We start from the raw sequence: 10,100 nt of genomic DNA on the forward strand, positions 1-10,100 counted from the left end.
ACTTCAAAAAATACATGTGTAAAAGTTTAAACTCAAATGCAGATAACACATTACAATAGTAAAAAACAATAATATCTATGTAACTTAGTGTAGATACGATCTCTCTCATTCTTATTATTTAACAATTTAACGCATTATTTCAAAAAAAAAAAAAAATTTAACCTACTAATATTATCATTTGTATAAAAAAAAAAAAAAAAAAAGTTAAACTCAAATCCCTTGGATTGAAAAACGAAATCATGCCAAAGGAGAATCAAATACGACTAAAGTGCTTGAGCTCTCACGTGCATTGGAGGAGCTGGTGACCACAAAAAGCCACCATTAAGTACGGACATTTTGATTCAACATAGCGGAGAGCGACTCACTCCCTCTTACCTACTCTCTCAGTTCGAAACGCATCTTTCGCCTCTCGCCCTTTTCCCACAGATTCCTCAAAACTTCCAACTCTCAAGCGTCTCACTCTCCGACCCATCAATCTTTTCCAACTTAGGGTTGATCACACAGGCTCAGCACTCATGGAATAATCATGGATTTTTCTTGAGGTAATTTCATTGGGACCTCTTCTGCAATTTCTTTCTTTTGGTTTATTGTTTTTCATTTCTAATTTTATGATAAGAAATTTGTTTAAAATTTAGATTTTTTCTTTCATTCTGCCCTAAAGTTTTGCATTTTTCTTTTGGGTGCTGAATTTTTTTAGTGACAATAACAAAGCTTTGTTCTTTTTTTTGTTTTTTTTCGTTTTTTTTCCTTCATTAGGTTTGATGTTGGGAAAAATTAGTGGACTTGTTGGGAATTTGATAACAATGGAGAGGCCAAAGACCCCAGAAACCCTAGAAGCTCAAAACCCTAGTGGTAAAACCCTAGAAGGGACATCTGGGTTGTTAGGGTGGAGTGAGAACTGTACTGGGTTGGAGTCTTTTCCCGGAATTTTGGGAGGTAGTGGAGAAGGAGTTGGTGTTACTGGTAATGACGTTGGACTTGGCTATGTGGAAGGGGTGACTCAAGCAGTGGAAGCCGAGAAGGGAGTTCTGGATGGTAATAACGGAGAGGATTTGGGATTGTTGGGTGTGGATGCAATTTCTGGTGTGTTTAGTAGTTGCAAGAATGGTGTCGGGGTTGAGGAGGATTGTTGGCTTAATGGTAAGGTTGGTGGGGAAAATGAGGCTCAGATGGTCTCTCAAAGGTTGCCATCAGATATGGGAGCTGACGTTCAGATGGATTTTGTGGAGCTACAGTTGGATGGGAACGGAAATTTGGGTGGTAATGAGAATGAAGCGGGTGGAGTTGATGTGGAAAACACTGCTCAAATGGGTTCCCAAAGGTCGCCATCAGATAAGGGAAATGACATTCAGATGGATTTTGCGGAGCCACAGTCAGATGGGAATGGGAACTTTGAGGACTTGGGTGGTAATGAGAATGAAGAGGGTGGAGTTGATGTGGAAAACGATACTCAAATGGGTTCCCAACAGTTGCCATCAGATAAGGGAAATGACGTTCGAATGGATTTTTTGAAGCCACCGTCAGATTGGAACAGGAACTTAGAGGACTTGGGTGGGACTGAGAATGAAGAGGATGGAGTTGAGAAGATAGCTGATGATGATGATGGTATGAATGAAGGCAAAGCATTGAGATTGAATGGGATTGACTCATCAAGCAAGAAGATAGAAGTTTCCGATGATGGTATATCGCTGTTTGTGGATTTTAGTGGCCCTCCACCAGGATTTATTGAAGATGATCTTCAGGTGGCAAGTTGTCCTGGATTTGCAAGTACAGAAACTGTAGACGAATTTGGAGATGATGGACAGGAGAAGGACATTGATTATCAAGACTATGATTTTTCTGCGGGCGATATTGTATGGATTAAAACCAAAACCCAGACATGGTGGCCTGGTAAAATTTATGATCCAGTTTATGCATCAAAGTTTGGTGCCGGTGGGGATCCAGGGGGCTGTCTACTAGTTGGATATTTTGGGATGAGTCATGTAGCATGGTGCCATACATACCAACTAAAACCTTTTCATGAGTATTTTGAGCAGATGTCGGGGCAAAGCAAGGCTAGGATATTCCTTGGAGCTGTTGAGAAGGCTCTTGAAGAGTTTGGTCAGCTTGTAAAATTGAATATGACTTGTATGTGTGTTTTGAAAGGAAATTGTCAGTCAACTGGTGAAGCAGAATCTAACAAAGGAATTCCCATGCCTGAGCACAAATCTGGCAAACTTGGTGAATTTTCAATTGATCATTTTAATTCTGCAGAGTTTCTTGCGCATCTCAAAAATCTTGCACTGGTTGTTTCCATGAGTGGCACGCTTGATTTTGCTGTCAAACGAAATCAATTATCAGCCTTCTACCGCTCCATAGGGCACAGCCAACTGCCTATGCATCTACTCCGGGAAACAAATGATGCTGAAGATGGTGATTGCAAGTCAGTGGCTAAACGAAATGTCAACATTCAGGTTGGATATGGAGATAGTGAGCTAGATGAAGAGTGCTTGAAAAGCACACCGTTAAATAACTCTCAGAAGAATGAAGGAAATGAAGTGTTAGACAAGGTTTTAGATGGAGACAATATTGCTGATGAGGGTTTCATCTCAGGTTCAAAATCGAGGAGGAGAAAGGTGAAGAGGGATTCTGACTTTGAATATGGTGATGTTGGAAATGAGGGAATGACTGCAAAAGGCATTGAATCAAGAGAACGGAAGAAGACCAGGTACTTGTCTAAACCAAACATAAACTTGGGACAGAAAGGATTGCCTGCTGAAGTGGATGATGAGGGAGTGGCTGCAAATGTTGATGCCGACCAGTCTAGTGGGCCGCGTTTTAATTTTAAATTTACTGGTGAGAAATTCTGGAGAAAGTGGTATGAAAGGCTTACAGGTGAAAGTAACATATCTGGTGACTCAAACTTAATAAATGCATCTTCTGCTGAGTTGCTTTCTGAAGTATACTCTACAGCTGTCAATTGCCTATATCCAAACGAAAATAAGACATTTGATTCAGTTGCCTGGTTTGTTTCTAGATTCAGGATTTCAGTATTTCATGATGAATCTATTTGTGAAGTCTATCGTAACAATATGGCTGGTCAGGAAGATGCTAAACCTTACCTGTTGGGATATAGCGGTCAAAATGAGGCAAAATCTGAACCAAAGAAAAGGAGGAGGAAGTCTAAGTTGAAGAGTCCAGACGGCAAAGATGCTGCCAGCATGCCAAATCTAGTTCAAAGCATTTCAACTGCTACAAAGCAAAGGGGACGACCAAATTTGGGTAGATTGAAGACTAAATCCCTTTCTGGACTGTCAGATGTGAAAATTGGCATCGCCCCTGATAGCTTTATTGTGCAAGAGTCGTCGGATGTACACCCTCTCATGCCGTGTGGTAAGCAAAAGAATAGAAAGATCGATGATGTAGCGAGTCCTGTTTGTCTGCATATTAAACAAACTACTGGAATACCGGATTTAAATGGGAACAATCTTCTACCTAGCCTTCTTGTTGATGATCAACAGGCTATTGGCACTGCTGCTTCTGAAGGTAAAGTTGTGTTAGAAAATAGGTTAGGGAATGAAATGGCTTCAGAGCATTTGACGTCTAATATCCCTGGCTTTGTAGATGTGAATGTTAACAATGTGAAACCTGGTTCGTTGGTTGTAGATCTGCGTGTTTCTCCTCAAGCTTTATCTCGCCTGGACCCCAAACAGATTACGGGCTTACTCTCAGCTGAAACTAGGCCTGCACAGAGAAGGAGAAAGAGAAAGGAGAAAGCACAACCGAAGCCTCCGGCTGATGGTATTCCAGATTTGAATGGAAGCAGTGCTGAATGCAACTTATTTGGAAAGGCATGTCAAGAGCCTAATGGCCTTACGCCTCCAATTAAACCAGAGCGGAAGAGGAGGAGGAGGAGAAAAGGAGAAGCTACTGCTATGCAGTGGAAACTGGATGCGAATAATGGTAAAGCTCAGATTAATGATAAGGCTCTGGCAACTGCTCTTATGTTAAACTTTTCCCCAGGAGTATCAATGCCTTCAAAAGATGATTTAATTTCAACATTTTGTCGGTTCGGACCTTTGAAGGAATCGGAGACACAGTTGTTGAAAGATCCTGGCAGTGCCCAGGTTGTATTCATGGAAAATGCTGATGCTGGAGAAGCACTTCGGAGTCTAGAGAAGGACAACCCCTTCTGTGGAAACCTCGTTAGTTACAAGCTCTTCCATCTTCCATCTGTGTCCAGGGTTTTAGAACCAGGTTGGTCTTTTCCAACAGGTCTAGCCTCTCCAAGTTTGCCTGAAAAGGCCCCTTGCCTTGACTTCATAAGGCAGAATCTTCAGATGATGACATCGATGTTGGAGAAGTCGGGTGACAATCTTTCTCCGGAGATGCGAGCAAAACTGGAGTGTGAAATCAAAGCCCTCCTGGAGAAGGTGAGCTCCATGACCGGTTCTTCCTCCTCTTCTTAATTGGAAACGAAGGTTATGGAAGTCCTATATGGGTTGTCTGTAAATGTAGCAACTCCTTCGGGGACTCCCTTTGTAGGTGATATAATGTTACAATTGGAGACCTATGTAATTTATCGCATGTAAGGAACAGGCAAATGACCTATTGCTTTCGAACCTCTCTCTCTCTAGTAATTTCGTTTTTCGTTATATCATCTCTCTCTCTCTCTCTCTCTCTCTCTCTCTCTCTCTCTCAATAGGCAAATGACCTATTGCCAAGGTGAATGAAGCTGAATTTGAACAATGACGAGGTTATCTCGCACATGTTGGACCATTAGGTTTTCCTGTCTAGACTGGTTTGTTTGCGGTTTTCAACGAAACAGATTGGACCATTAGGTTTTTCTGTTTAAACCGTTATCGTTCAGTTTCAGCCTGGTCGGAGTTTTGGTTTTCCATGGTGGTGGCAATGGACTGCCTCCCACGCCAGACGGCAAATTGGTCAAGCAGTGTTTCAATCTTCAAGACCGCTGGAAAATTTATTTCAAACCAAGCTTTTGCAGAACAGTCCCAAAATTAATGCTTCATATCAATTTTGTAAGATGGCTAATGCCTGTAATCCATTCACAACACAAAACTCATACTCGAAAACTGCAAAAACTTTCCACAGATGAAGAAACCCGATTGAACAGAAACAACGATGCAAATCGTTTCAGGAACACAATGTAACCAACAAAGTAAAAGAACTTCGAATGCTACTCCATAACAGCAACTCCTCCAGCAGCCTTTATTTTCTCAATTATGTCATTTGCTTCCTCTTTGGTAACCCCTTGTTTAAGCACACAAGGTACCTTCTCGACGAGATCCTTAGCCTCCTTCAATCCCAGACTGGTAAAAGTCCTGACTTCCTTGATCACCTTGATTTTTGCAGCAGCATCGAACTTCTCCAATTTCACATCAAAAGCCGTCTTCTCCACCTTCTTTTCCTCAGCCTTTGACCCAGCAGCTGCCCCTCCCTGTGAACCCAAGTCCATGCCTTCTGTTGATATGGGCTGCAGCTTCGGATGCCTTAGCCTTTCAGCAAGAGTAGGACCAAGTTGGTGGCGTTCTTCAGGGGCCAGTGCTGCAATTCGCTCAGCAAGCTGAACGATTTTATCTGAAGGTGGAGGTCTCGGGCCATACGGATCATAGAATGCAGGATATTTGTACTTCTTTGGCTTGGCACTGGGATCCCGGGGCACAAAATCAGGTTGAAAGCAACGAAACTGCAAAGGACCAGTTGTTTCAGGGAGTGTAGGACGCGCACGAAAAGATCTAGCAAGCGCAATGAGCCTCATGGTTCTTTTTGGATCAGTGGAAAGATTGCCTCATAGAATGAAAGATAGCCGATAAGGCTGTTATCTGCACTAACCAAGTTGCACCGTTGGGTTTATATAGAACAATCTGACCGAATGGAAAATGTCGAGAACTCGCTTGTCTGGAGGGGAAAAAAGAGAAGAAACTTCAATTAGCAAAGGGAAGAACACTCCTTTTAACTGTACGTTTTACGAATGCAACATCAGCCTTACAGATTGATTAAGTCTACAACTTTAGACTCGTTCTATATGTCAAATGTGACAACAGCAACAAAATACCAATAAGAACAGAGTAAAATTAACAGAGGAATTCAAAGGGGCATTTCCACAAACATGTGGCGTGCAAGGACAATGGCTCGTAGAAAACAGACAATTTCCCAGAAAATAATACTCAAAAGCTATTAAATTTTCCAAACCGACACAATATTAAACAATCCCATTAGCTTAAAAATCTCAGGATAATCCTTTCGATTCCCTTTTTACTACAAGATCGTAAACGTGGTTCTGGGTTTCTCACAAAACTCAAAAACCTCCATGGAAGCAAACAAAACCATCTGAATTCGTATGAAAGATTTAAGAGAACCCACAAGGAAGAAACTCACCGTAATTTTATAAGCGCGCGCCAAAACAGCCGCCAACTACAGGAGGGCCAATTGAGGCAGAGAGAGCAAACAGACGTCGGAGATGACTCTGGACTGTGGAACGTATATATGGTCCGGGTCGGTTACTATTGACCCAACTAAAATGATCTCTTTGTCTAATTTGCCCAAAGCTTCGGGGCTGGTGGACACAGTAGTCTACTCTAGGCCCAATAATATGTCCCAACCCAATTAAGAAAATCTTACCCTTACGTAAAACGGGTTCACAATCACGTGGTACTCCGATTGAATAATACATTGTCATGTAGAGAAAAAATTATACATAGCAATGCATTGTTGAACAAAGAACGAAGCCACGTGATGGTAAATCCGTTCTCTGTAATCTTTCTCCTATTTTCTACCACCAACAATGGGTTACAATTAAGGGAACTTTAATGAAAAGCTCCCGGTACTGTTTACTTTAACGAAAAGCCATATTTTTACACTAAAAAGTCAATCATGGTACTATTCACTTTCCGTTTATTTTGTCCTTATCGTTAAAACTCAAAGTTTTCAAGCCATGTTCATTAGTTTTCCTTACAATTAATGGAGTTGCATGGCACGGAATAACTCAAGGCACGGAATAACTCAAAAACTCAAAGATTATGGGTTTGCTTGGAATTGCTTTTAAAATGATTGACAGCGTTTTTTATGAGAGTGTTTTTTGAACCATTCCTTAATAAAAATACAAGTGAATCCCGGAAAAGCACTTGAAGTGTTTTTGGAACTTAAAAACACTTACCAAAAGCACTTTCAATCATTTTAAAAGCACTTTCAAACAAGTCATATATAGGACATTTTGCTATCTCTGAAAACTCTGGTTTGCTCTCATTTTATTTCTCAACCATTCCCAACCAGAAAGGCAGTTTACAACACTTTATGATTATAACTTAATCACACTCCGATCTCCAACGACCATGCAGACAAACGGCACATTAAAAAGATATAATTAAGAATACTGATTAAGCACCAAATAACACATAATACATTTAATTAAATCTTATAGACCAAAAAGAGCCTCCACTATATCTTCCTCGGTATTACAACAAAATCCTAAACCTTTGAATTCTTTTGCACTTGCAGCCAATGAGTACAACAAATTGGAAGAAAGACTAAAAGACCAAAAAGAAAGAAACAAAAAGAAAAATAATAATACAACAAAACCAATCATATCTTGCAGCCAAAGGCGGTACTCATTTTTGGACTCTCCTTGCTCCCATTCACACACACCTTGTTGAGTCAATAAAGATGAAAGCAATTCCACGTCCTTCATACATAACACCCCCATCCCCCCAAAAAAACAGAAAGAATTTAAACCGTTTTCCTTGCAAAAGACATACAATATCTAAGAATCGACAACATGGTCATTTGGCACCTATATGCATGTATGTGATGTCGACCCATCACATACATGCACATACTTAGAGAACTGGCAGTGCATGCAATAGTAGTGGTAGTAGTTGAATAACCTACTGATCTAAATGCAGATGATTAAAATTAACTGAAGTCACTAATCACACCTAATTAGTTTAATTAGACTAAAGGGTTGGTTGTGGAGGGACCATAATTGTTCATCACATTGGTCCATGATCCTAGACCATTGAGGTACCCAAACGACTCCTTTCCATGGTCAGAGCAGCCTTGGTCTTGCCACTCAAGTGACAAGAGCTTTGTGTTTGGCTTCACATCCATTGCATTAATCTGATGATGATCCTCATGATTTGCTTGATCATATGGCAACATTAGCCTCTGGCAACTGTCCATGAAATTACCATTCTGCCCATCAAGTGATGACATCCCAAATGGAGATGAGCACATGCCATGGTGATGAAAGCTTGACTGATGATCCAATCCATGACTAACTCCACCCATATTATTTCCAAACCCACCCATCATACCCAAATCAGAACCATTCCCCATGAAATCATAGTTCCTGGCATTCCCCACGATAGCCTCCAACTTGCTCTCCATGAAATCAATAGGCCTAGGGTTACTGTTGTCCATGAAGCTACAAGGGTTCATAGTACTCCCAAGCATCAAGTTATTGAGGTGTGAATACTGCATCTGATCAGGAAATGAAAGGTGGAGATCAGTTGGGGTGTGAGATATCGACGAGGAGGAGGATCCGGCGTGGTAGTGTTGGTTCATCAGCGATGAAGGGTTCTGATCATTGGGTTTCTTGGAAGAAACTTTCTTGTTCTTTCTACACCCGCCGCCCACGGGGATGTTTCTGAGGGTTCCACCTTTGGTCCAGTACCTTCTGCAGGTCTTGCAAAAGTACCTAGGTTGGGAGAGGCTGTAGTTGTTGTAGTAGCAAAACTTGGTGTGGGTGGACTCGCACCTAGGGCACTTGAGGGCTTGGTCCTGCGGGGGCCTCAGCCTCCGCTCGATCAACGGCCTCGAGCACGTTAACATGTCGCCGGATAACGGTGAGGATGAGTCCATCGGAGAGTCCTCGTGAATCGTTCCCTGCAGACATGGAAAGGAATTTGGAGATTGCGTCAGAAAATAATACTTTTACCCCACCACTTTATAATTTTAGGGCGACACACATTCTTTTCCCTTCCACTGCATACCAATCAATCCAATATAAAGCTAGATAAAAAGTACTACTACTGACTCCAGTGAAAATAGCTTAAGAAAATTGGAAACTCGAGGGGAAAAAAGGAAATGGGAAATTTGAAGCTATTCTACTTTCATCAAATTATTGTTCACATTATGCTCAAATTCATGAATTAATAAAAAAATGATAGGAAACTTTACATTACTAATGACGGGTTTTGAACTCCGAATCTCTATCTACTCTTATTTATAACCCTATCCTAGGCTAAACTAGCTAAAATAATAGCATTTTCAGCAGTACAAAGCGCGCTGTCTATAAGATACTTTGGTCTTCTAAATCCCAGGAAAAATGTATATTAGTTATTCCCCTGCGCTTTCAATATATTACATTTTCAGGTGCGAACTCATGATGAACTGAGGATGGAGCTAGTGGTCACATAATATAAATTAAACTAAATTAAATGTCTACTATGAAATAAAAAACAAAAACAAAACAGAAATGAACACAATGGTGATGATGAAGAAGCACGACAACGTACTTGTAGCCAGTCAGATGAATCCATGCAAACTTGCAGAGAGTTGTGACCCATCAAACAAAACTAACCAAACTCAGATCACAGAGAGAGAGAGAGAGAGAGAGAGAGAGAGAGAGAGAGAGAGAGGCAACAATTTTAACTAAAGCTTTTCCTTCATACACACTTCATTTCATTAGCTGTCTGTCAGTTCCACTAAGAGAGAGAGAGAGAGAGGGAGAACAAGTATGTTAATGAAGGAGAAAGGGCTACAGATAGAGAAGGATAGAAGTAGCTAATTGAAGAGCGAGGAGGGTTCTCATTGTGTGGGAGGGGTTGGTGTGGGAACTATATAAGGCGATCCACTGTGTGTGTTTGAGCAAGCTGCTGAGCTTGCTAACCCTACACTCTCTTTCACTCGGCAAGGACATGTAAACTCCGTCGGTGGCAACAGCAATGGGGCCCTATGTCTGCACGCAGCCCAACATTGGCCCTACACCTTACCTCACCTTGACTGAAACCCCAACTTACAACCAACGGCCCTGATGCGTCATGGGTTTTGGGATTAGACAGCTGGGACCGTTGATGTGGTAGTCTCACACGTCAGATATC

The 10,100-nt window shown here is 41.4% G+C and overlaps 3 protein-coding genes across 4 annotated transcripts; 1 reads left to right on the forward strand and 2 right to left on the reverse strand.

The window, feature by feature from the left end:
- Positions 1 to 306: 306 nt before the first annotated feature.
- On the forward strand, positions 307 to 4,634 carry LOC126626184 (serine/threonine-protein kinase ATM-like). 2 transcript variants are annotated; one of them, XM_050295416.1, is made up of 3 exons: positions 308 to 542; positions 757 to 3,525; positions 3,646 to 4,634. In XM_050295416.1, exons 2-3 carry the CDS (start codon positions 762 to 764, stop codon positions 4,446 to 4,448), a joined length of 3,567 nt encoding a protein of 1,188 aa, XP_050151373.1. In that variant the 5' UTR covers positions 308 to 542; positions 757 to 761; the 3' UTR covers positions 4,449 to 4,634. The 2 variants fall into 2 exon arrangements, with proteins under 2 accessions (XP_050151372.1, XP_050151373.1); XM_050295415.1 differs by having other exon boundaries at positions 307 to 542; positions 757 to 4,634.
- A 342-nt stretch (positions 4,635 to 4,976) lies between these two features.
- Positions 4,977 to 6,530, reverse strand: LOC126626191 (uncharacterized). Its single transcript, XM_050295424.1, has 2 exons — positions 6,379 to 6,530; positions 4,977 to 5,898 (listed from the first exon to the last, which is right to left on the reverse strand). The coding sequence occupies exon 2, from the start codon at positions 5,756 to 5,758 to the stop codon at positions 5,177 to 5,179; it is 582 nt and encodes a 193-aa protein (XP_050151381.1). The 5' UTR covers positions 5,759 to 5,898; positions 6,379 to 6,530; the 3' UTR covers positions 4,977 to 5,176.
- An 846-nt stretch (positions 6,531 to 7,376) lies between these two features.
- Positions 7,377 to 9,898, reverse strand: LOC126626189 (dof zinc finger protein DOF5.6-like). The gene is made up of 2 exons (XM_050295422.1): positions 9,516 to 9,898; positions 7,377 to 8,883 (listed from the first exon to the last, which is right to left on the reverse strand). Exons 1-2 carry the CDS (start codon positions 9,564 to 9,566, stop codon positions 7,948 to 7,950), a joined length of 987 nt encoding a protein of 328 aa, XP_050151379.1. The 5' UTR covers positions 9,567 to 9,898; the 3' UTR covers positions 7,377 to 7,947.
- Positions 9,899 to 10,100: the final 202 nt, after the last annotated feature.

The sequence above is a fragment of the Malus sylvestris genome, chromosome 6 (assembly GCF_916048215.2).
Source record: "Malus sylvestris chromosome 6, drMalSylv7.2, whole genome shotgun sequence".
In the NCBI taxonomy this organism is placed as follows: domain Eukaryota; kingdom Viridiplantae; phylum Streptophyta; class Magnoliopsida; order Rosales; family Rosaceae; genus Malus; species Malus sylvestris.

Bases quoted from the DNA above. Each gene is read 5' to 3' on its own strand.
- LOC126626189 (XM_050295422.1), bottom strand. From the start codon at position 9,566: ATGGGTCACAACTCTCTGCAAGTTTGCATGGATTCATCTGACTGGCTA. The intron at 8,884-9,515 runs GTACGTTGTCGT...CCATGTCTGCAG, and splicing joins ATTCATCTGACTGGCTACAA to GGAACGATTCACGAGGACTC.
- LOC126626191 (XM_050295424.1), bottom strand. From the start codon at position 5,758: ATGAGGCTCATTGCGCTTGCTAGATCTTTTCGTGCGCGTCCTACACTC.
- LOC126626184 (XM_050295415.1), top strand. From the start codon at position 762: ATGTTGGGAAAAATTAGTGGACTTGTTGGGAATTTGATAACAATGGAG.